Source organism: Hylobates moloch, unplaced genomic scaffold, assembly GCF_009828535.3.
Source record: "Hylobates moloch isolate HMO894 unplaced genomic scaffold, HMol_V3 SCAFFOLD_11, whole genome shotgun sequence".
Taxonomy (NCBI): Eukaryota; Metazoa; Chordata; class Mammalia; order Primates; family Hylobatidae; genus Hylobates; species Hylobates moloch.
In genome coordinates this window covers 1,571,406-1,596,830 of record NW_026652286.1, presented here as the reverse complement: position 1 = coordinate 1,596,830, position 25,425 = coordinate 1,571,406, and the positions used below count along the sequence as shown (strand labels likewise).

Here is a 25,425-nt window from a genome sequence, read left to right as displayed (position 1 = left end):
CAGGCTGGTCTCGAACTCCTGGGCTCAAGCAATCCTCCTGTTTCTGCCTCCCAAAGTGGTGGGATTACAGGTGTGAGCCACGTGCCTGGGGTGTCTGCCTTATTTCTGATCCTCAAAGGAACCGTCTTCTGATGAAGCAGCACCACAGGGGTGGTGAGCCAGTGATGATGACTGTTAGCGGTGAGAGCTGGCACGTGAGGGAACGAGGACTCAAACTCTCGTGTGACTCCAGATCCCACACCATTGTCCATCACAGTCCACACCACTTTTCTTCCCCCTGCTTGTCTTAGATAAATCTTTTTTTTTTTTTTTTTTTTTTTTTGAGACAGAGTCTCGCTCTGTCGCCCAGGCTGGAGTGCAGTGGCGCAATCTCGGCTCACTGCAAGCTCCGCCTCCCGGGGTTCACGCCATTCTCCTGCCTCAGCCTCTCCGAGTAGCTGGGACTACAGGCGCCCGCCACCACGCCCGGCTAATTTTTTTTGTATTTTTAGTAGAGACGGGGTTTCACCGTGGTCTCGATCTCCTGACCTCATGATCCGCCCGCCTCGGCCTCCCAAAGTGCTGGGATTACAAGCGTGAGCCACCGCGCCCGGCCAGTCTTAGATAAATCTAAGTTCCCTTCAAACTTCTGGTACCTTCCAGTTGGGAAACAGGAGAGGCCCTGGTCATAGGATGCAGCACATGGTGACCCGCTGGAATGCTGGGGGTACGAACAACGGGAAGGTGGCCGTGGACACCTCCATGCCTAGAAGCTGGTCAGGAAGCTGCCCTCATCACCACTCAAGTGCACAAGATGAGGAAGCGGCAGACGGACTGGGGAGGGGACTTCCTGAGGCCCCATATGTTCCTCTTCCTCCACTGCACCACACCTCCCATCCAGTTTCCAACTTCCACACCCCACTCATTTCCCCAGCATCCAGATGGGCAGTTTTGCATCTCCATTTTTATTGAAATACAAAAAGTGCAAACGGTGAAATACATGATTGGTGCGAAGGAAGTCATTAAGTGTGAATGTGAACACTGGATTCACAGTACAAGCGCCCCCTCCCTGGGGTACAGACCAGTGGGGGGCATGAGAAAGACCAAATAGATCCAAAAGGCTCCCCAGTGAATGGGGCTGTGAGCGACACTTGATACACAAAGGAGGGCGGAGAGCAGAGCAGCCCTGGCCGAGGCTAGAGACCAAGGGACTGATGAAGAACCAGCAGCAGCCCAGGCCCCAGGGGGCTGGATGCGCTGCCGATGGTCTTGGGAGAGCCCAGCGAAGTTATGCCCAGGCCCAGCCTGGCTTGCAGATGGGGCTGGGCTGGTCAGTGAGGATCCCCACAGTACGGGCTCTGGAATTGTCCTGCTTGGCCAAGGTTGTGGGGGCAGGGTCACTGCTGGTACTTCCCTGTACTCCCCAAGGACAAGGCTGCAGGAAGATGGGTCCCCAGGAAGGAGTGTAATTCTACGAGACAGTGGGAGTGAGAGATCAGCCATCATTGGGGTCGAGGTTCTTTGAAAGACAACAGGGCTGGCCGGGCGCGGTGGCTCATGCTTGGAATCCCAGCACTTTGGGAGGCCGAGGTGGGTGGATCATGAGGTCAGGAGATCGAGACCATCCTGGCCAACATGGTAAAACCCCCTCTCTACTAAAAATACAAAAATTAGCCGGGCATGGTGGCGTGCACCTATAGTCCCAGCTACTCAGGAGGCTGAGGCAGGAGAATCGCTTGAACACAGAAGGCGGAGGTGTGCCAAGATCGTGCCACTGCACTCCAGCCTGGTGACAGAGCCAGACTCCATCTCAGAAAAAAAAAAAAAAAGGTGGCCCTAGAGCCCCTTAATCCCCTGGGGAAATTGCTAGAACCCACCTATCTGGACTGATCTATCAGCACAATCTCTGCCCCTCCTGTGGGCACTCTTAGCCTCTACCCCAGCTCCTTTAAGAGCCCCCCAGCTGGAGGAAGGAGCCACACAGATCCTGAGGCACTGAGTCACCTCTGGCTGGGGCAGAGGCCAGTGTGACTCCGTAACAGACAGGTCCACAAGAACCTGAAGGCTGATGATCTGCCCGCGTGGGAAAGGAAGCCAGGAGGGGAGAGGCTGACCTGGCCGGTCACTGTAGCTCTCAGGGGCGGGGAGGTGGAGAGGGAGGTTTCAAGTGGATGCTGGGACTCTGAGCCCTGTCATCCAAGTTACCAGTCCTTGCAGAACCAAGGGGTTAGGACACCCCAGGGGCAGTATCACTCGGGAAAGGCTGACCCAGGATGTGTGGAAGAGAAGGAGGCAGAAAGCAGACACAGGCTCTAGCCCTGTCACTCCTCAGCAGGGGAAATTTCCCAGACTGAGATGCTGAGGGCAGTACAGGAGCAAGGGTGCTTGCACTCAGGTCTTCATGCAGTGGGACTTCTGCAAAGCAGGGCAGCCTACCAGATGCGGAGGCACCTCAGCTTGGGGTGGTGTCCACACCAAGGAGCTCAGCTGCTCATTCCCAGCAATCAAGAGGGGAGGACTGGCCCCTGCTACCAGCCCAGTCATTTGATTCATCCACAGTTGCCAGGGAAACAGAGGCAGGAAAAAGCAGGAAAGGGGTTACTGGGGCTCAGTCCTTCTCCAGCTGGAAGAGCCAAGCCCAGCTCTGGAGAGCCCAGCAAAAGCCAGGTGTCCAAAGAGGCAGTGAGAAGTGTAAGGCGAAGAAAAACGTCTTCTGGTAACAGCGAGGCCGCCAGGGCCGTGAGGCAGGCTGGACAGAGGTGGGGGAGAGCATTCCTGATGGGCGGCTCCAGCACCTCTCTCCAGGGGGCTTCATGGCCCCTGATGCCAGGAGGAAGAGTCCAAACCCAGGCTACCAGAGAAGGGGCTGGTGGGGCAGGGGCCAGGTTCAGAGCCCCCTGGGGTCCGGGCTGGGGAACAGCTCCCCTTGGTGATCCAAAAGGAACTTGGTGAATGTGTTGATGGGATTAATGGCCTTGAGGGTGATGGCCGCATCCTTGGCCCACAACAAGTTAGGGCCGAAGACAACAGCCAGGTTAGTGTTGGTCATCTTGTTCTGGTCACTGTGTGCAGAAATCTGTGGAGGGAATCAGGGACTGCAGCAGGAAGCCACAGATGCTGCCTCCCACTCCCAGCAACCATGACCAGGGTGCAGAGGAGGCGGCAGCTCCTCCTTCCCCCTCCCTTCACCCCAGAGGCCAAGTCCAAGGTCTCACCTGCACCAGGAAAGCAGTCAGGAAACGAAGCACCTGGTAGTTCTCCTCGGGCAGTGTCTGGAGGACCTGCAGCGTCTCTGGCACCCTCTGGCTTTCATCAATGTCTATGAGGAAAGGAGGCCCGGGTTATAGGGGCCCTGGGCTGGGCTGGTTCAGGACACTCTGACGCAGGCTAGAGGGGAGACCCCCTAGCCGTCTTCCCTGGGAGGCGCCTAGGCCCGAAAGCCTGCAGCGCACCTGCCCCAAGTCCAGCCCCAGGCCCAACAGAAGAGAGGGGGACTCACTGAGGAAGCCCACCACATGGGGGTAGAGGTCAAAGGTGAGCAGGGGCTCAGGAAGCTCCCGGAGGAAGGTCTTGAGGATGACTGCTGGCAGGTGCAGCTCATTGTACTGGTCGAAGTCCACAGGCAGCCCTGGGGTGGGGGCAGCGTGAGAGAAGCTCGGCACAGCCTGAAGGGCAGCACCCATCTGCAGACAACGCAGGCCGCACTGCCTGACTGCCCCTGGACCCTGCATGAGCCCCTCCTCCCAGGTGCGCCCTCTGACACCTGCCTCCCTCTTCCTCTGTGACCAGAGAACACAGGTTCCGGCCATCTGGGGAAGTGGGGCCTGGCACACCCCACCGTTATTCCTTGCCTCTGAATGTGCCTATATCCAGGACCCGGGAGCCCGACCGATGAGGCAGCAGGCCTGGCAGAAGTGGGACTTATGTGACACCAAGTGCCACAGAAACCTCCAGCAGGAAGAGACTCTGAGACCCTCATTTACAGGGCAGCAGAGGGCAGAGAAGCCCCCTACCAGTCACACACATACGGCCCTGCCACAGCCCAGGGCTGCTCACCCATGTTGTACTTCTGCTGCACTTCCCGGACCACTTGGGTATTGGCCGACCTCCGGAAGATGCCCTCGGTGGTGAGAGCTGGGAAATAGTAGGGTCTGGTGAGCCTCCGAGCGCTGGGCACCGGCTGGATTCCCTGCCCCTTCTCTGTCTTGGGGTTCTAGGCAGGGCTGGGTGGGGGCATTGAGGCTTGCAGGACCTCCCTCTGCCCTGCCCAGCAGCTTCCCCAGCTTCCTGAAGGGAGCCGGGAGACCCGGCTGGTGAGGAGACAGGCCCAGCACTCACCGTGGGCCTGTAAGTAGGCAACAGTCTCCCTGAGCACGATGGGAATGGGCTCCTGCTCTGGATTCTTCTCCTGGAGGCTGCAGGAACAAGGCTGGTGAGCCGGGCCTGCAGCCCTTCCCGCCCCCCGCAGCCCGGCCACCTTTCACACTTACTGCTGCAGCGAGACTCCAAACTGCTGGTTGGGCAGGGGGGGCCGTGGGGGCATGGGCTTGGGGGCTGTCGCGGGGCTCTTCTGTGTGGATTTGAGGAAGTCGTCATATCTGCAGGAGTAGAGGGAGGTGAGTCAGGCCCTGCCTGGCTCTGGAGTCACCAATTCAATCCAGCATCGACTGCGCAGGGTCAGGAGGATCATCTCATGCGATCTCTGTAACAACTCTGCTTTCCACAGCAGAAAACAAAGACCTGGGAGAGGTCGGGACACGGGCTTGCTCTGCTTAAGCCCCACGCGGTCTCTGAATCAGGACACACGTCCTCATTACCCCGGCTTCAGGAGCCCCCAGCCGCCGCACCCGCCTCACTTGAGCACTTGGCGAGGGATCCCCAGCTGCTCCAGCTTCACGTGCTCGCTCAGCTCGCTCAGGTAATTCACATAGAAGATCTTCTGCCCGAACTTGAAGCTGTTGGTGGAAGAAAGGGCCTGGGTTGTGGGGGCCCGCTTCCCGTGGCCTCCACCCTCCCCTCAACACCCACCCAATTCAGACTGAAGCCCAGCCGCACCTGGTGGTCCCCGGGCTGCCCAGCCTCCCAGCTTCAGAATTCCAGGCAAGCCGGGACCACCAGCCCTGCCCGTGGCCGCTCACCTGATGAGGGGCTTGAAGAGGATGAGCAGGGTTTTGATGAACATGGTCGGATGCACGATGTACAAGGCCTTGATGTTCTTCTTGTACCTGCAGAGGCAGAAGGGACAACTCAGGAGCAGGCACGGTGGGACAGGTGCCACGCTAGGGTCCCAGTGCATACTTTTTTTTTTTTTTTTTTTTTGAGACAGAGTCTCCTTCACCCAGGCTGGAGTGTGATCTCAGCTCACTGCAGCCTCCACCTCCCGGATTCAAGCTATTCTCCTGCCTCAGCCTCCTGAGTAGCTAGGATTACAGGCGCCCACCACCACACCTAGCTAATTTTCGTATTTTTAGTAGAGACGGGGTTTCACCATGTTGGCCAGGCTGGTCTCAAACTCCTGACCTCAAGTGATCCGTCCGCCTCAGCTTCCCAAAGTGCTGGGATTACAGGTGTGAGCCACCGCACCCAGCCTCAGTGCATACTTTCTGATTTGAACACGCACGGCCAGCATGCGAGGTAAGGGCCATCACTGCCCCATTTTACAGATTAGAAAACAGGAGGCTCAAAGAGGTTAAGTAAAACGAGGTCAGAGTGCGAATAAGCTGAGAAACTGGGCTTTAAGCCCAGGGTGATCTGACTGCAGATCCTCTACATTGACGTAGACGGCAGCCCCCGCCACCCCCTGCCTTGGAATAAGTTCCTGCCCAAGTGGAGGGCAGCCCGGAAGCTGGCAGAGCCGCTGCCTCTGGATCTGACTGTGCAGGCCCCATGCCCCAACCCACTTGCGGTCAAACTCCCGGTAGGCATCGCGGAGCCAGCTGAGGGAGGGCTTGTTGTCGCTGGTCAGGCCGTGGTGCAGATACAGCAGCGTGTAGTCGTTCTCCACGTACTGGTCCAGGGTGTGCTTCAGGTACCTTCCAGGGAAAAGCCCTGCTCAGGCCTGCCCTGTGCACAGGGGCAGCCCCACGAAGACAGAAAGCAGCCCCAGGAGTCTCCCGCCATGTCACAGCCCCTTCCCCACGGGCCCTCCCTAGCACAGTCTGTTCTGGCTCATAATCAGTCACCAGGTTCCTGTGGAGGAGGCCTAGGGTAGAGGCTGGGTGGAGGAATGAGAATAGTAATAACAGCTCTCGGCCGGGCGTGGTGGTTCACGCCTGTAATCCCAACACTTTGGGAGGCCAAGGCGGGCGGATCACCTGAGGTCAGGAGTTCAAGACCAGTCTGGCCAACATGGTGAAACCCCATCTCTACTAAAAATGCAAAAATTAGCCGAGCACGGCCAGGCGCAGTGGCTCACGCCTGTAATCCCAGCACTTTGGGAGGCCGAGGCGGGCGGATCACGAGATCAGGAGATCGAGACCATCCTGGCTAACACGGTGAAACCCCATGTCTACTAAAAATACAAAAAATTAGCCAGGTGTCATGGCAGGCGCCTGTAGTCCCAGCTACTCGGGAGGCTGAGGCAGGAGAATGGCATGAACCCGGGAGGCGGAGCTTGCAGTGAGCCGAGATCCCGCCACTGCACTCCAGCCTGGGCGACAGAGCGAGACTCTGTCTCAAAAAAAAAAAAAGCAAAAAAACAAAAAACATTAGCTGAGCATGGTGGTGCACCCCTGTAATCCCAGCTACTCGGGAGGCTGAGGCAGGAGAATCGCTTGAACCCAGGAGGCAGAGGTTTCAGTGAGCAGAGATTGTGGCACTGTACTCCAGCCTGGGCAACAAGAGTGAAACTCGGTCTCAATCATAGTAATAATAATAACAGTTCTCACTCTTGAGCAGGAACTAGATGTCAGGAGACCAGGAGCCTAACCCGGGCCCGCCTAGGCCTGCAGTGAAAAGGGGAATGATGTTTCCCCTGAATCAGGGATTTCTCTGAATCAATAATAATGATGACAGTCACCATTTCTCAATATTAAGCTTTTAGTGTCTACCAAGCACTTCACATACATTAGCTCATACCTTGCTTATAACTGAGGCTGATGTAATCCCCATCCTACAAATGAAGGCAATGACCAGAGAGGTTAAGTGCTGATCCAAGGTCACACAGCTTGTGGTAGATCCTGGAAGTGAAGTGTCTAACGCCAAAGCCTTTTTTTTTTTTTTTTTTTTTTTGAGACAGGGTCTTACTGTCACCCAGGCTGGGGCACAGTGGCGCGATCACAGCTCACCACAGCCTTGACCTCCCAGGCTTCAGCTATCCTCCTGCCTCAGCCTCCTGAGTAGCAGGAACCACAGGTGTGAGCCACCACACCCGGCTCTTTTTTCTATTTTTTATTTTGTAGAGACAGGTCTCACTATGTTGCCCAGGCTGGTCTTGAGTTCCTGGCCTCAAGCAATCCTCCCACCTCAGCCTCCCGAACTGCTGGGGGATTACAGGCATGAGTCACTGCACCTGGCCAAAAGCCTGCATTCTTGACCACGGGACAGCTTTGCCTGTTACACATGAACTCCAGTGCCAGCGGTAAAACACTGTGCCCATGAGAGGGGATGGGGTGGCCAGAGAGTCACCTGCTCCAGTCACTGGGCCTTTAGTGGACCAAAGAGCCCCAACTCCTCTGGTTCCCTATTATGCTCATGACACGCTACCTACCAGCTCAGCACAAACATATACACACCTGGTGTTGAGCACACTGAGAGTTATGGATGGAACGAACAAGAACTGGGGAAAGGGAGGGGAGTGTGTGTAAAGCCCTCTCCCTTTTTTTTTTTTTTGAGATGGAGTTTTGCTCTTGTTGCCCAGGCTGGAGTGCAGTGGCGTGATCTCGGCTCACTGAAACCTCTGCCTCCCAGATTCAAGTGATTCTCCTGCCTCAGCCTCCCAAGTAGCTGGGATTACAGGCATGCGCCACCACGCCCGGCTAATTTTGTATTTTCAGTAGAGACGGGGTTTCTCCATGTTGGTCAGGCTGGTCTCCAACTCCCAACTTCAGGTGATCTGCCCACCTCGGCCTCCCAAAGTGCTGGGATTACAGGCATGAGCCACCGCGCCCGGCCATAGAGCCCTCCTTCTAGTTGGCCAAACAGCTCCTAGGCTCCCACAGGGAAACTACTCCAGGCTGGGAGGCTGGGAGGCTGGGCAGGCAGAATGCCAAGGACTTCCAAGGGGAGGCAGGGAAGGAGAGAAGCCTGGTGAAGTGGCCAGAGCTTGACCTAACCCAGAGAGAGTATGCTCAAGACTGGCCCGTGGGTGCCAGGCTGGGCCAGCACAGGCAGGCATGGGGTGGCTGATGCTGGGATCCCCAGTACATGGTCATTTACCCCTTCTCCACACTGAGCACTGCAGTTTACAAAGAGCTGTCGCATAAAGAGATTGCATCAAAAATAGCAAAGATTGTAGTGAAAACAGACACTCTCATCCACTGATGGAGGTTACGGCCTTTTGTAGGGAAATAAAGTGATGTTTATCAGAAGCTATAAAATGCTCATATTCTCTGACCCTGTAAAAATATGTCTAGGAGTTTGTCCTATGGAAATAATCTGAGATGAACGAAACATTTTTGTAGAAGGCTGTTCCTCATGGCCCATTTTATGATGGGGGAAAAAAAATCTAGTGGCAAGCTAACTGCAACAGCAGAGAACTGGTTAAATCAGCCACGTGACAACCATAAATAGAATAGCTTACAGGACATTTCTGCAGACAGAATGAATCTGTGAAGTCAGATGTCAGAACAGTGGTTATGCCCTTTGTAGGGTGTGAGTGACAGAGATGTGTTCAGTTTTGGAAAATTCACACAGTGCACTTATATTTTATTCACTTTTCTGTCGGCATATTAGATGTCCATAAAATGTTTTTTAGAAGATATCTTTGAAGAATATTTAATGCTCAGAAAAAAATGTTATGTAAGATACAAAACCAGGCTGGGTGTGGTGCCTCACGCCTGTAATTCCAGCAATTTGGGAGGCAGAGACGGGCAGATCACCAGAGTTCGGGAGTTCAAGACCAGTCTGGCCAACATGATGAAACCCTCTCTCTACTAAAAATACAAAAAGTAGCGGAGTGTGGTGGTGCACGCCTGTAATCCCAGCTACTCAGGAGGCTGAGGCAGGGGAATCGCTTGAACTCAGGAGGTGGAGGTTGCAGTGAGCCAACAACGTGCCATTGCACTCCAGCCTGGGTGACAGAGCAAGGCTTGGTCTCGAAAAAAAAAAAAAAGACACCAAACTGACTATAGAGTTCCATATACATTATAGAAAAAACAGGAAATGACTACACAAAAATATTAACAGTAACTTTCTCTCTAGGTGGTGGGTGTGTAGGAGACCTTTTTTTTTTTTTTCACAGTTGTCTATATATGTTTTTATTTATAGCTACGTATATTTTTCTAAACTCTCTAAATTATAATACTTTTAAAATATACACAATGGATTTCATGTATATTCTTTTTTTTTTTTTGAGACAGAGTTTCACTCTTGTTGCCCAGGGTGGAGTGCAATGGCATGATCTTGGCGCACTGCAACCTCCACCTCCTGGGTTCGGGTGATTCTCCTGCCTCAGCCTCCTAAGTAGCTGGGATTACGGGCGCACGCCACTACACACGGCTAATTTTGTATTTTTAGTAGAGACAGGGTTTTGCCATGTTGGTCAGGCTGGTGTTGAACTCCTGACCTCGTGATCCACCCACCTTTGCCTCCCAAAGTGCTGAGATTACAGGCGTGAGCCACCGCGCCAGGTCGTATGTTCTTATCTAATGCCCACAACAGCCCTGGGAGGTGGGCACAAGTCTCTCTTTTTTTTTTTTTTTTTTTTTTTTTGAGACAGAGTCTTGCTCTGTCGCCCAGGCTGGAGTGCAGTGGCGCGATCTCGGCTGACTGCAACCTCTACCTCCTGGGTTCAAGCAATTCTCTTGCCTCAGCCTCCTGAGTAGCTGGGACTACCGGCGCACGCCACCATGCCCAGATAATTTTTATGTTTTTAGTAGAGATGAGGTTTCACCATGTTGGCCAGGATGGTCTCAATCTCCTGACCTCATAATCCACCCGCCTTGGCCTCCCAAAGTGCTGGGATTAGAGGCGTGAGCCACCGTACCCGGACTTTTTTTTTTTTTTTGAGATGGAGTCTCGCTCTGTCACCCAGGCTGCAGTGAAATGGCACGATCTGGGCTCACTGCAACCTCCTCCTCCCGGGTTCAAGCAATTCTCCTGCCTCAGCCTCTTGAGTAGCTGGGATTACAGGCATGCGCCACCGCGCCTGGCTAATTTTTTTATTTTTAGTAGAGACAGGGTCATGTTGGTCAGGCTGGTCTCAAACTGCTGATCTTGTGATCCACCCACCTTGGCCTCCCAAAGTGCTGGGATTACAGGCGTGAGCCACTGGGCGCCCAGCCACAAGTCTCATTTTTACAGGGCTTGGAAAAGACCTGCCCTAAGGCACGCAGCTAGCAAGAGGTGCAGAGCTGAAGTTCAATGTGTCTTCTGAATTTCATTCCAAGCTTCAGGCACTTTCTTTTTTTTTTTTTTTTTTTTATGAGACGGAGTCTCACTCTGTCGCCCAGGCTGGAGTGCAGTTGTTCAATCTCGGCTCACTGCAAGCTCTGCCTCCCGGATTCATGCCATTCTCCTGCCTCAGCCTCCTGAGTAGCTGGGACTACAGGCGCCCGCCACCACGCCCGGCTAATCTTTTTTTTTTTTTTTGTATTTTTAGTAGAGACGGGGTTTCACCATGTTAGCCGGGATGGTCTCGATCTCCTGACCTCATGATCCACCCGCCTCGGCCTCCCAAAGTGCTGGGATGACAGGCGTGAGCCACCGCGTCCAGCTGCTTCAGGCACTTTCTATTTCAACCTCCACGATCTGAGTGGACAGCTGGGAAGAGCCATATCTGAGATAATCTGACTGAAAATGGGACAAAGTGCTTCATGATGGAAGCACCCTGCTGCCCTCAGCAGGGACTGTGACCAGGACGGAAGTGATGGGGGACAAGCAGCAGCTGATGTCGAGGACTTCCTGAAGCCAAGGACGCCCCGGGGTAGGTGTGGCCTTCCCCAGCAAGCTGTCTCCTGAAAACCAGGTGCTTTCCACCCCTGTCCACCGACTTCCTCCCACTTCACTTTTTATCTGGGCAGGAGGCTGTCACCTGGTACATCAGACACAGAAAGAACTAGAGAAAAGGCCACGTGCCCCCACCGGCCCCAGGCCAAGCTCTTGCCCATTCTGGCTGGGCCGCGCGGCGGGCTTGGACAAGGCTCTGCCTGCCTTGTCTGAAGAGCAGTGGGAAGAGGGTTCAGAAGGCCAGAGAGATAGAACTCTTAGATGGCGCTGGAAGACTCAGCCTGTGGCCCTGGCTTGCCAGGACTGGCTGAGACTCCAAATTCAGGCCCTTCCCCTTCTGCCGCTGCCCTCTGGGTCTGTCCCTAAGTTGACACCTCCTCCTGCTCGCACGCAACCATTCAGGATCTCAAAATAGCTGCTTGGGACAGTGCCAGGATTTTACATTTCAGAGAGTGCTTCAAACTGGTCAGGAAAAAAGTGCATCTTTCTAAAATTTGCCGAGAAAACAGAAAGAAGGGCAAGATGGTCTCACTCTACTGCACACCCCGAGGACAGCAGCAGGAGGTGAGTTTGCTCACCTGTGGGCCCAGAGCTGGCTCAACCATAAATGGGTCTTTCAAGCCTCGGCATTCAACCAGCCTTCAGACATGAATCAGGACGTGTCTGGACCGGCCAGAGCTATTACATATGTTTGGCTCCCAGAACCCACATCGGTACAGAAACGACTGACACCAAAGGCACAAAATAAGACAACACTAATGAGTCCTATAAACGATAAACAACTGCAACCATCTCAGAAACACCATAGGATTGTAACAGTCAATCTTCACATCTGGACAAAAGTCCTTCCTTTTCATGTGCTGTTTCTCACTCCTACAAGGAAAGAGGCCTATATTATTATCCCTTTTGAAAGGTAAGGAAAGCGAGGCTTAAAGATGCTTACCAAGGTCACCCAGCTTCAATAACTAGAAACTAGGTCTGACTCCTCGTCCAGTGCTCTCCCCTAAATATAAACCAGCTCCTTCATGAGAAGAGGGGAGGCATTAAGGCAGGTGGCCTAGCACACACAGGCAGGGAGGGACAGTGAAGAACGTGGCATTAGGCTACAGTGGGGATCTGGGCAAAGCTCCAACGCACTTCCCGGCAGGTACTCACCCCAGGAGCTTGCTGTGGTCGAGCTGGTGGCTGGGAGGCATTCGGCAGGCACTAAACACAATGATCTTCCGCCCATACTTGTCATCTCCTAGGTGTGGAGAAAGATGGAGCGCAGTGGGTTGAAGGGGAACCAAAAGAAGTGGGGTGAGGAACTTAAAGGGGCCAGGCCTGCTGATCTGAGCCAGTTACCACAGGGGCCAGAGTGCCCATGCAGACAGACCTCTGGGCAGTCTCCTGCACGCAAGGGTGTGCCACTGAAGAGAGGGACAGCTTGCTTTCAGGGCTACTGAGCTGGGGTATTTAAAAAAAAAAAAAAAGTGGGCTGGGCGCGCTGGCTCACGCCTGTAATCCCAGCACTTTGGGAGGCCGAGGCGGGCGGATCACGAGGTCAGGAGATCGAGACCACAGTGAAACCCCGTCTCTACTAAAAATACAAAAAAATTAGCCGGGCATGGTGGTGGGTGCCTGTAGTCCCAGCTACTCGGAGAGGCTGAGGCAGGAGAATGGCGTGAACCCGGGAGGCGGAGCTTGCAGTGAGCCGAGATCATGCCACTGCACTCCAGCCTGGGTGATAGAGCGAGACTCCGTCTCAAAAAAAAAAAAACAAACCAAAATTAAAGAAAAGAGGTGGAGGTCTCAATGTGTTGCCCAGGCTGTTCTTGAACTCTTGGCTTCAGGTGATCCTCTCACCTCAGCTTCCCAAGTAGCTGAGGCTACAGGTGTGCACCACTGCACCCAGCTTATTACTAGAATTATGGACGACGCTGGCTCTGATTGACTTCTGTAGGTTTCTAAGCATTCTATCCTTTCTCATTAAGATATTCTAGGGCCCCCACCAACCCTTAAGACTCAACGCAGGCATAATCGCCTCCTGGAAACCCGTGTCCTTGCCCTCTTTCCCCAGACAGGTTAGCCGCCCCTTTTATGGCTCCCAGCATAAACCGTCACCCATCACTGTCCTGACCCTTCGCTATCCTGTAGAATTGTTTATGTACCTGTCTCCCTGACAGGCTTGTGAGCAGCTCAAAGACAGAGGCTGTGTCTCATTGTCTTTGTTTGTTCTTTTTCTTTTTTACTCCTGGCAAGCTGTGATTTTTTTTTTTTTTTTTTAAGAGACAGGGTCTCACTCTGTCGCCCAGGCTGGAGTGAAGTGGCACAATTGTAGTTCACTGCAGCCTTGAACTCCTGGGCTCAAACACTGCTCCTGCTTTAGCCTCCCATGTCCTGAGTAGCTAGGACTACAGGCACATGCCATCCCAGATGCTTAATTAAAAACAATTTTTTGAGACAGGATCTTGCTATGTTGCCCAGGCTAGTCTTGAACTCCTGCCTCAGCTTTCCAGTAGCTGGGATTACAGTTGCGTACCACGGCCCCTGCAGTCTCCAGTGCTGGTCCAGTGTTGGGCACGTGGCAGGTATTCAATACGTTTTGGTAGCCTGCACAAAATCACAGGTCACCATGAAACTATGGGATGTCTGGTTCTAGTTATATTTCTATGTTTGTTCTTTTTTCTTTTTCTTTCTTTCTTTTTTTTTTTTTTTTTAAGATGTAGTCTTTATCATCCAGGCTGGAGTGCTGTGGAGTGATCTGGGCTCACTGCAACCACCATCTCCTGAGTTCAAGAGATTCTCCTGCCTCAGCCTCCCAAGTAGCAGGGACTACAGGCAGGTGCCAGCACACCAGGCTAATTTCTTTTTTTTTTTGAGATGGAGTTTTGCTCGTTACCCAGGCTGGAGTGCAATGGCGCGATCTCAGCTCACTGCAACCTCTGCATCCCGGGTTCAAGTGATTCTCCTGCCCCAGCATCCTGAGTAGCTAGGATTACAGGCATATCCCACCACACCCAGCTAATTTTTGTATTTTTAGTAGAGACGGGGTTTCACCATGTTTGTCAGGCTGGTCTCGAACTCCCGACCTCAGGTGATCTGCTCGCCTCAGCCTCCCAAAATGCTGATTACAGGTGTGAGCCACAATGCCCAGCCTTAATTTTTGTATTTTAATAGAGACAGGGTTTCACCATGTTAGCCAGGCTGGTCTCCAACTCCTGACCTCAGATGATCTGCACGCCTCAGCCTCCCAAAGTATTGCGATTGTAGGCATGAGCCGGTGTCCGGCCTCTGTGTTTGTTCTTGATTATGCTCTGGTTATGGGTCAGACTGCTTCAGACAGTGAGTTTCCCAAAGCTCAGGATAGAACGTCTCCAGATTTGCAAGCAGAGACTCCTCTACCACCCTGTCTGCAGAGGAGGTGCAGCTCCAGCCCGGCAGGTCTGTTTTGAAGGACCAGGTGGTACCTGCTCTCTTTCATACCCTAGCCTAGATCCTGAGGTGCTGAGATCCCGGAGGCCAGCTGGGGGTGGCTCTGGGGCTATGTGCCTGCTCTGATTCACTTCCCACTGGCTCTGACAGTGGAAGGAAAGGCAGACTGGCAGGGGCCAGGGACAAAGGGTTAGACTGGCAAGCCCAGTCTCACTACAGTCTGGAGCTTCAGAAACCCCCGAGATGCCTACCACCAGCCTGGGGAGAGGGGGCCTCATCTACCTACCTCCTTCTAAGCAGAGGAAATAAGCAGGATATGGGGGAAATGCTCGGGGACCATGGGGGCTACCAAAAGAATCTTTCCTTCCAGCCCATGAGTCCCCGCACCTCACATCTGCACCGGCAGCAAGGCTGGCAGATTTGAGGATTCAGCCAGGGCAGAAAGTCTGTGAGGCCCCTGGGTCTAAAATTTAAGAGGTAGCAACTGGTTAGGGAAGCTGTTGTGGGGAGGGCTGGAGGCCTGTGGTGCCTCCTCTCAGCTGGCCACAGCACTTTGTAAGTGGGAAGCTTTGGGTTCTGAACCAGGGCTCCACCAATGTGCTCAGCACACACAGCACCTCCATGATGTTATATGACAAATATTACAAGGATGTGCACTTTTTTTTTTTTTTTTTTTTTGTCGCCCAGGCTGAAGTGAAGTGGCATGATCTCAGCTCACTGCAACCTCTACCTCCTGGGTTCAAACGATTCTCCTGCCTCAGCCTCCTGAGTAGCTGGGATTACAGCCAGCTAATTTTTTTTTTTTTTTGAGACAGAGTCTCGCTCTGTTGCCCAGGCTGGAGTGCAGTGGCGTGATCTCCGCTCACTGCAAGCTCTGCCTCCCGGGTTCACGCTATTCTCCTGCCTCAGGCTCCCGAGTAGCTGGGACTACAGGTGCCCGCCACCATGCCCGGAAAATTTTTTGTATTTTTAGTAGAGACGGGGTTTCACCGTGTTAGCCAGGATGGTCTCGATCTCCTGACCTCATGATCTGCCCACCCTGGCCTCCCAAAGTGCTGGGATTACAGGCGTGAGCTACCGCACCCGGCCTTAAACCCAGCTAATTTTGTATTTTTAGTAGAGACGGGGTTTCTCCGTGTTCATCAGGCTGGTCTCGAACTCCTGACCTCGTGATCCACCAGCCTTGGCTTCCCAGAGTGCCGGGATTACAGGTGTGAGCCACTGCTCCTGGCCGCACTTTTTTTTTTTTTTCAGTCAAAGAGATCCCCCCTATCCTGTGGATACCTTTCATAGTTGCAAAGTGGACTGTGACCAGTTTTAAGAACCACTTCGGCCGGGCGCGGTGGCTCACGCTTGTAATCCCAGCACTTCGGGAGGCCGAGGCGGGCGGATCACGAGGTCAGGAGATCGAGACCACGGTGAAACCCCGTCTCTACTAAAAAAATACAAAAAATTAGCCGGGCGTGGTAGCGGGCGCCTGTAGTCCCAGCTACTCGGAGAGGCTGAGGCAGGAGAATGGCGTGAACCCGGGAGGCAGAGCTTGCAGTGAGCCGAGATCGCGCCACTGCACTCCAGCCTGGGCGACAGAGCAAGACTCCATCTCAAAAAAAAAAAAAAAAAGAACCACTTCACTAGACTGTAACCTTTTTTTTTTTTCTTTGAGCCAGGATCTTGCCCTATCACCCAGGCTGGAGTGCAGTGGTGCAATCATAGCTCACTGCAGCCTCCAACTCCCGGGCTGAAAGGATCCTCCCACCTCAGCCTCCCAAGTAGCTAGGACTACAGGCACAGGCTACCACACCTGGCTAATTTATTATTATTTTTGTAGAGACAGGGTTTCACTATGTTGCCCAGTCTGGTCCTAAACTCCTGGCCTCAAGCAATCCTCCCACCTCACCTTCCAAAGCACTGGGATTACAGATTACTGCACCACCATGCTCAGCTGGCTGTTAGCTTCTTTTTTTTTTTTTTTTTTGAGATGGAGACTTGCTGTGTCGCCCAGGCTGGAGTGCAGTGGCGTGATCTCGGCTCACCACAACCTCTGCCCCCTGGGTTTATGCCATTCTCCTGCCTCAGCCTCCCAAGTAGCTGGGACTACAGGTGCCCACCACCATGACCGGCTAATATTTTTTGTATTTTTAGTAGAGATGGGGTTTCACCGTGTTAGCCAGGATGGTCTCGATCTCCTGACCTCGTGATCCGCCCACCTTGGCCTCCCAAAGTGCTGGGATTACAGGCGTGAGCCACTGCGCCCGGCCTGGCTGTTAGCTTCTTGAAGGAGGGGAGGTGTGTTTTTCCTTACTGAATCCCTAATGCGGACTACAAGTCTCATTTCAGGGTTCTTTTTTTGTCACCCAGGCTGGAGTGCAGTGGCGCGATCTCCGCTGACTGCAACCTCCGCCTTCCGGGTTCAAGTGATTCTCCTGCCTCAGCCTCCTGAGCAGGTGGGATTACAGGCACATGCCACCACACCTGGCTAGTTTTTTTTTGTATTTTTAGTAGAGTTTCGCCATGTTGGCCAGGCTGCTCTCAAACTCCTGGCTTCAAGTGATCCACCCACCTCGGCCTCCCAAAGTGTTGTTTCAGGATTCTGTGAATGTACACTGAATGAAGCCAGGATGAAGATGTGGGTAAAAAGGGGGTCGGTCAGATGGTGAGATTCCCAGATAGGCGAGGAATGAGAGGATGGGCAACACTAGGTCTAGCCCCTGCCCTCCAGCTTCCTGGAGTGGGGGTCCCAATGCCCAAGTCCTTGGGTAGCTTAGTATTTGCCAGCAGACAGGGCAGCTGCTGCTACAAGGAGCACGTGGAAAGAAGCTCAAAACTCCCCCTCCTAATCTCAGATCAGAGCCAACTTCTGCCCAGGAGCTTTTCAATTTTTTTTGAGACAGAGTCTTGCACTGTCGCCTGAGCTGGAGGGCGGTGGCGTGATCTTGGCTCACTGCAAGCTCCGCCTCTCAGGTTCAAGTGATTCTCCTGCCTCAGCCTCCCAAGTAGCTGGGATTACAGGCACCTGCCACCACGCCCGGCTAATTTTTTTTTTTTTTTTTTTTTCAATTTTTAGTAGAGACAGGGGTTTCACGATGTTGGCCAGGCTGGTCTCAAACGCCTGACCTTGTGATCCACCCGCCTTGGCCTCCCAAAGTGCTGGGACTACAGGCTTGAGCCAAGGGCCTGGCCCTGCCCAGGAGTTTTAAAGACAAAGGAGCTGGCAGCTCTAGTGTCTCCAGAGCACTGGGGAGAAGACTCAATGAGGAGGGAGGGGCAGCATTTGTGCAAAGCACCAGGGAGAGACAAGCTGCCTGAGAAGGAGGCCTCTGCGTTCCCCAGATACCAATCAGGAACTCTCCCAGGGTGGCCCTGGAGTTAATCAGCAACAGGTCTCCCCAGGCATTCTGGGCCCCCTCAAACCAACCCCCCCCAACAACCGGACCAGCAGGCCTGGGACCTGGGAGGTAGGGCTGGGCTGACGGAACCAGTCATGTGCTACAGCCAGCTCACACATTTGTTAAGCAGTTCAATTGTCAGGAATTTTGCAAGCCAGTTGACATCATGTTGGTAGCTAGAGATCTGGGAGATAGAAACTGCAAACGCCACAAATCATGGCCTTTTTTCCCCTCTCCAGAGAGCCATTTACCAGCACACCACTGGAAAGAACCCACTGGGACTGAGCCAAATCTGAGCCAAATCTGAGCCAATTCCCGGCAGGGAGAGTTGGGCTGCAGGGGAGCTGAGGCTATAACTCATCCTCCCTTCCTACAAGGGCTTCTCCCGGACATCTCCACGGTCTCATCAAATGAGTGCCTGGTGATGCCAATCCAGCCTCCTCTCAGCAATCAGGGAGGCACATCCATGGGGACACCATCACCCAGAAGGTCCCTGAGCTACCACTCAGAGGCCACTGCCCAAGGCCAGACCCTCCCGCAAGCTCCTTTCCCTTTGGGGCCTGGGTGTGTCCCCACACAGCCTCCCCCACCCCCATCCTACGTCCCATAAATCTGCTATTTCTGACTCCCAGGCACCACCAGCTCCCAGCTCCCCAGGGTGGGGCTGCAATTAAGCTAGTCCCATCTGGCCTCCACCGAGAGCGCTTCCTGATCCACAGCCCCAGAGATCGCAGTCCAGAGAGGACAAGCACAGAGAGCCAGGACTGACACCTACCTGGCTGGGCCCCCTCAGGCTCATCACAGTCTGGGGAAATAGAAGCAAATTGCAGCTCTGTGCGGGGGATGTGGGGAAGCAGGTGTCACCCACGGAGGTGGGGAAGGGCAGGCTCCCCCAGCTCTGCCTTGACCAAACAGGCCAGGATGATGTCAGGACAGAGACTCCTTCATATCAGGTACCCCCCAGACTCCAGTCAAGTTCAGAACCTTCAGGGTGACTTTCCTGTGCCCAATTCAGGACCAGACTGGGGAAAAGACTCTGCAGGGGGCGAGTGAGGCCAGAGCCAAGGCCCTCAACCCAGACCAGGGCAGGCGCTAAGAATACAAACGCCATGGAAATACCTTTGACGTTCGGGGCAATCCTCTCAACTGCCCCCTCCCTCTCCAAGCCCAGCACCCCCATGGCCGGACAGGCTTCTTCCAGGGCCGGTGTCCGCCAGGTTCTCCTTGCCCACACCAACACCTCACAGCAGGGCCGTGCTGCCACCCTGCTTATGAATGCCTGGCCTCACCAGCGAGGACGGACAAATGTTAGGGAAAAGACAAAGGATCCTAGATTCTAGCTGCTCCTTCTAAAGTGGGGCCCTAAGGGCAGCAACCACCTCATCAGCCTGACTTCCCGGCTCCTGGTTTCTTCTGGGTCCCCTGTTATGAACAGGAGGGAGGGAGCTCCCTGAGACAGAGACCTAAGCGGGGCTCTGTACCCATTCTCAGCAGGGCAGCATATCTGCCAGGAACCTGGTGCTCCAGGGAGCCATGTGCCCCCTCCCTGTTTCTGGAAAGAGGCTCTGCCCATTCCAGACTTCCCTAGGGCTACGATTTCCCAGGAAGGACTGGCATTCCTCATCCTCCCCAGTAACTGATGGGGTGGAAAAGCGAACATTAGGGTGGAGGGATAGGAGGGGAATAGAACGAGGGGAAGGGAGGGCTACTTATTCAAGGCCAACTGTGTTCTGGCTCTGGGCTAGGCCCTGACATGCATTCATTATTGTAACCCACAAGGAAGAAATTAGAGTTCAGAGAGCAGAGCTGGAGATCAAACCCAGGGCTTTCTGACTTCAAAGCCACTAGGCCACATGGCTCCCCACATGCCCCCTGCAAGTGGAGACAACGGGGCCATAGGTCAGGAGGTGGCTGCAGGTGAGCACATCAGATGGCAATCACGAGTCTGCGCTTTTAAAGAACAGTGCATGTGCTCAGGAGCGCCAGGACCAGGGGACAGACTGCAGAGAGGCCCTTCCCCCGTGGTGTGAAGGGCTGACTTCCTGGGGCCAGGAGCTCTGAGGGTTAGGAAAATAGTGTTGGGTGTGCTCACCTGCCACCTCTACGATCTGGTGCCGGGCGATGTCATAGTACGGGTCATCCCACTTCAGGTGTGTGACAGGTTCTGGGGAGCTGCTTTTGGAGTCATCTGAGGAACACAGCAGGGTCAGGGGACAAGCCAGGGGGCTGGCACCATGCTCTGCCCTAGAGGCATGCTCTCTGGCCCTTCCCCCAGTAAGGCCTGTGCTCCCAGCCCAAACCTGGGACTGTTCTGCCCCATCCTGCCCTCCTGGCATCTCCCTTCAGCAGTAGGAGTGTGCCCCCTCTAAAGCGCCTGTAGCTGCCTGAGACCAGACACAGCCCACCTGACTTGGGGAAGTCAGGCATTTCATCCGAGGGCCAGTTCTTCTCATCGATGGAGGCCAGCTTCAGCTGGTTCAGAGCCTCGCTGGTGTCATCCAAGGTCAGATCATCCTGCAGCTCTGAGAGTGGATCCATGGCCAAGCCTGTCCCCGACAGCCTTGCCCTGCAGAACCTTAAGAGAAACCTGGGAGAGAGGAGAACAGGTGGCAGGTCAGTGACCTGCTCTTTTCACCTTCTGCGACCTCCACCACGTGCCCTCCTGCCCCCACCCTTCCCTCTCCCAGGCTCCCTGTCCCGATTCCTCAACACTCCTTAACCCCGCCAAGAGCTCCACGTAGCTCTGGGTTCTCCTGGCTCCGTGGCTCAGGCGTGTTGCCAGAAAAGGCAGCTGGGGCAGAGGATGGCACAGCTCAGTGCCTCCCTCCAGGCCCTGCAACTGGGGAGGGAAGAGCTGTGCCAGGTTCTGTGTCGCCTGCCACCCAGCTGGCTCAGTGATGCAGTCCCAGCTGTAGAGGGCAGAGGTCCACGCCCCTCTCCTCAGGAGACCTGGACACAGAAGCCTCCCAGGCTCTAGCAGTTACAGGGGTAGAAATGTTGTTAAGAATCTAAGGAACATGCTGGGCACCATGGCTCATGCCTGTAATCCCAGCACTTTGGGACGCCAAGGTGGGCCGATCACCTGAGGTCAGAAGTTCAAGACCAGCCTGGCCAACATGGTGAAACCCCATCTCTACTAAAAATACAAAAAAATAGCTGGGCGTGGTGGCAGATGCCTGCAATCCCAGCTACTCAGGAGGCTGAGGCAGGAGAATCACTTGAACCCGGGAGGCGGAGGTTGCAGTGAGCCAAGAATGCACCAATTGCACTACAGCCTGGGCAACAAGAGTGAAACTCCATCTCAAAAAAAAAAAAAAAAAAACTAAGGAACATAGAGTCTCCAAACCCATCCCATGCCTGAACTGAAAAAGATCACCTGTGGTCCTGGTCACTGCATCCCTCATTCCTGGCCCAGAGGGGAGGAGGAAGCCAGAGACTACAGGGTCCCAGAAAAAAACGGCTATGGCTGGCCAGGCATGGTGGCTCACGCCTGTAATCCCAGCACTTTGGGAGGCCGAGGCAGGCGGATTGCCTTAGGTCAGGAGTTCAAGACTAGTCTTGCCAGCATGGTGAAACCCCATCTCTACTAAAAATACAAAAACTAGCTGGGCGTGGTGGCAGGCATCTGTAATCCCAGCTACTCAGGAAGCTGAGGCAGGAGAATCACTTGAACCCAGGAGGCGGAGGTTGCAGTGAGCCGAGATCGCGCCATTGCACTTTCAGCCTAGGTGACAGAGCAAGACTCCGTCTCAAAAAAAAAAAAAAAAGGCTATGGCTGAGGGGCCCAGCTGGGCTTGCTCCAGGACAGGAACTAGCAGCAGGGGATGTGGAATCGCCTGACAGTCATTGCAGACAGTCTGCAGGCTCCTAGGGGCATCCAAGCCCACTCTTACTCTGCGGGGCGCTCCTGATGCCAGTTTCAAGGTGGAAAGGTCGAAGGCCCTAAGGATTGGAGGGCGCAGATGGGAAAGGGGGATGCTCGTGATGTCTGGGGTGCTGAGATGAGGAGGTGACCAGCAGAACAGCAGCTCCAGCAGGCACAAGGCACAGTCGACCACCAAGCTGGGTTTCTGCAGGTCTGGAATCTGGCCAGAAGGCTGCAGCCACATGCAAATTGGGGGTAGGCACCTCTGCCCTCAGCCCTAATGGGCAGCAACTCCCCCTCCTGCCACAAGCTCCCCACATGAGGGAGGGCAGTTTTTAGTTCAACCTATGCAGTCTAACCCCAGGGAAGAGGCTGCTCCATGTCCAGCTGCATTCCTGGAGCCCCAAAACTGACATATATGGTCAGAGAATCAGCAGGGCAGATAAGGAGAGCAGACAAGCCCTGGGGGTGGGCAGGAAGAAGAGGGGGAGAGCTGCCATCCCGGAGCCACAGACTCTGGGCTCTGAGGCCACTTGACAACCTCCTGCACACATCGCATCACAGCCAAGGGCCCTGGATGGTGAGCCCTCTCCCTGTGCCTAACAACAGCCACCCTGTCACCAGGGCAACCACACGGATTGAGTGGTAACGCTATTTCATGCTCCCAAGCCAAAGCCAACCAGCCAAAACGGCCCAAAAAAACCCTCTTCTTCCTCTCCCTCTCCCTGTCCCTGTCCCCTGCCCTCATCCACTACCCCTGGTTACCACCAAAATATAATCCCTTCCCAAGAACACAGAGAAGGATGATCCCTCACGGTCAGGAATGCATTTCTCTGAGTGACGCCAAAGCCCAGCTCCCTCACTCCCCTTCAGCCTTCAACCCTTCAACCCTTCAATATCTACATGCTCTTCCTGCCATCCAGCCAGGAGGCTGTGGGAGCTGCTCCCCATAGCGACCTCCAGCTGGGTAATAAAGACAGAATCCAGCTCAAAGCAACCCCCTCCAGGCCAGAGTCTTCTCTCCACCCTTTCTATTCAGCCTGTCATTGCCCAGGGACCAGGGGCTCCTTCAGCCCCACCTACACCTATCCCAGAGACGTCTTTCTGCACACAGTAGGTGCTGATGCCATGAAATGATAAGGTAGTATAGAGAGCTCGATTATCATCCTGCCTAAGCCAGTGAGCTGCAAAGATGCTGAGCAAGTCCTTTTCCTACTTGGGCCTAAATTTCCTCCTCTGTAGAGGCAACGGCGCCTCCCAGAAATATAATTCTCCAGTATTCAGAAATACTTTGTGCTGCAGTGAACAACAGGATTAGAAGGAGCAGCCGGGGCTGGGCGCGGTGGCTCACACCTGTAATCCTAGCACTTTGGGAGCCCAAGGTGGGTGGGTCACTGGAGGTCAGGAGTTCGAGACCAGCCTTGCCAACATGGTGAGACCCCATCTCTACAAAAAAAAATAGCTGGGCATGGTGGTGGGTGCCTGTAATCCCAGCTACTCAGGTGGCTGAGGCAGGAGAATCACTTGAACACAGGGGGTGGAGGTTGCGGTGAGCTGAGATCATGCTACTTCACTTCAGCCTGGGCGAAAGAGCGAAACGCCGTTTCAAAAAAAAAAAAAAAAAAAAAGGAGCAGCTGGGAGCTGGGGTAGATGTGCAGGAGGGAGAAGGACACCATCTAAAAGGGAGCTGAACTTGAACTTCACCTCTTTTCCAGTGACTGCTCTTCTATGCTGTCAGTTCTTCCAGACGTCACCTCCCTCAACCTCCCCACATAACCTCCTTTCCCAGCATAACTAAGCCCAGTGGTTCCCATCTCCCAGTCAACTGGCCCTTCCCACCACCCCCAACCCACAGCTGTTACCTTCTCTGAGCCCGGAAGTTAAACTCCCATTCAGTGGGAGGGTGAGGAAGCTAGCACAGGGATATTCTAACATCAAGTAGTAGAAATGAAGTATCCTGCCTGTTTAAGACACCAGCCACCCACAAGCCTGCTCTACTCTGTGCAAAATACACCCAACTCTGAGATTAATTTTTCCATTCTCAGCAGGTAAACCTTTACAAAAATCTTAAGGATCACCTTAGGCAATCACTTTTAGGAAGTTATAGACTTTTCTGAAATTGGTAACATGTGTGAACTTTTTCCCTAAGAAAAGTTAGGAGATGTATGCAATTTTAAGAGGTTCATACACCTTCTGAGAATCACTGTTTAAGAACTTCTGGTCTATTCAGAATAACACCTGATATATAGTAGATGCTATCATTTGTTGAATGACTGAACCAATTAATTCATCTCCTAAGTAAAGAAGGGAACCCACACTTGTTGAGGGCCTATATAGGACCATGAACTGGGGACACAAACTCAATCTCACAATAGCACTGATGAGGCATGTTCTATTAAGCCCATTTTACGGTGAGGAAAGAGAGGACCAGCCGGGCACGGTGGTTCCTGGCTGTAAACCCAGCACCTTGGGAGGCCAAGGCGGGCAGATCGCAAGGTCAGGATTTGGAGACCAGCCTGGCCAAGATGGTGAAACCCCATCTCTACTAAAAATACAAAAATTAGCTGGGTGTGGTGGCAAGCGCCTGTACTGCCAGCTACTTGGGAGGCTGAGGCAGAAGAATCGCTTGAACCTGGGAGGCAGAGGTTGCAGTGAGCCGAGATCACGCCACTGCACCCCAGCCTGGGCGACAGAGTGAGACTCCGTCTAAAAAAAAAAAAGAAAAGAAATCATATTCTCAATGTTGGAATCGGCCTCCCAGTTGCAAATCCCACCACAATACAACAGCAATTACAACTCTCAACTACAATTATGTTTGCATAGAGCTTCACAGTTTACAAAGCCCTGGTTACGTTTTGCAATTATCCTATTTCACAGATTAAGAAGTTGAACTGAGGCCGGGCGCAGTGGCTCACGCCTATAATCCCAGCACTTTGGGAGGCGGAGGCGGGAGGACCACGAGGTCAGGAGTTCGAGACCAGCCTGGCCAACATGGTGAAACCCTGTCTCTACTAAAAATACGAAAATTAGCCGGGCGTGGTGGCGGACGCCTGTAATCCCAGCTACTCAGGAGGCTGAGGCAGGAAAATCGCTTGAATCCGGGAGGCGGAGGTTGCAGTCAGCCGAGACTTCAGCCTGGGCAACAAGAGTGAAACTCCGTCTTAAAAAAATAAATAAGTTGAATTGTGGCCTAATAAGTGGCAAGGAGGAACACTTCCCCCAAATTTCTTGTTCTTAGTGCTTTGCCAGATCAGATCTGGGAGATTCCCCCTCCCGCTGGCTTGCTGGATGACAGGGATCCGGCCTGGACTCTGCCCTGGGGAAGGCACGAAAAAGAGTGAAAATGATTAAATCCTCTTATTGCAGGCGCCAAAACGGGGAGAAACCCTGCAGGAAGGCCAGGCCTCTGAGCCCAATTCCGCCCCCGTTCCCCTCCTCGGATCTGCTCGGGTCCTCCCCATCCGGACCCCATCCCTTCGGAAGACCTGGCCGGCTCCTTTCCTTTCCCCATCCCCACCCAGGGAGACCCCGCGCCCAGCAGCTCACCGCGCTCGGGAACTGCTCCCTCTGCCACGCCTGTCAAAGCTCGGCAAACATCCGGCTCCGAGGTGGAAGGGGAACCGCCCCCTCCCGCTCTCTTCTATCCCCAACCATTTCCGCCACACCTCCAACCC

At 53.9% G+C, this 25,425-nt stretch overlaps 1 protein-coding gene across 1 annotated transcript; it reads right to left on the bottom strand.

Moving 5' to 3' along the window:
- Positions 1-928: 928 nt before the first annotated feature.
- ARHGAP1 (Rho GTPase activating protein 1) lies at positions 929-25,425 on the bottom strand. Its single transcript, XM_032166060.2, has 13 exons — positions 25,298-25,425; positions 20,291-20,472; positions 19,978-20,073; positions 12,241-12,328; positions 5,880-6,011; positions 5,118-5,204; positions 4,836-4,934; positions 4,470-4,577; positions 4,318-4,394; positions 4,036-4,113; positions 3,479-3,607; positions 3,195-3,298; positions 929-3,055 (listed from the first exon to the last, which is right to left on the bottom strand). Exons 2-13 carry the CDS (start codon positions 20,421-20,423, stop codon positions 2,867-2,869), a joined length of 1,320 nt encoding a protein of 439 aa, XP_032021951.1. The 5' UTR covers positions 20,424-20,472; positions 25,298-25,425; the 3' UTR covers positions 929-2,866.

Coding starts and splice junctions, on each gene's coding strand:
- ARHGAP1 (XM_032166060.2), bottom strand. CDS start 20,423: ATGGATCCACTCTCAGAGCTGCAGGATGATCTGACCTTGGATGACACC. Junction 12,329..19,977: donor CCAGATCGTAGAGGTGGCAG/GTGAGCACACCC, acceptor CTCCACACCTAG/GAGATGACAAGTATGGGCGG. Junction 6,012..12,240: donor GACCACAGCAAGCTCCTGGG/GTGAGTACCTGC, acceptor TTTCCCTGGAAG/GTACCTGAAGCACACCCTGG.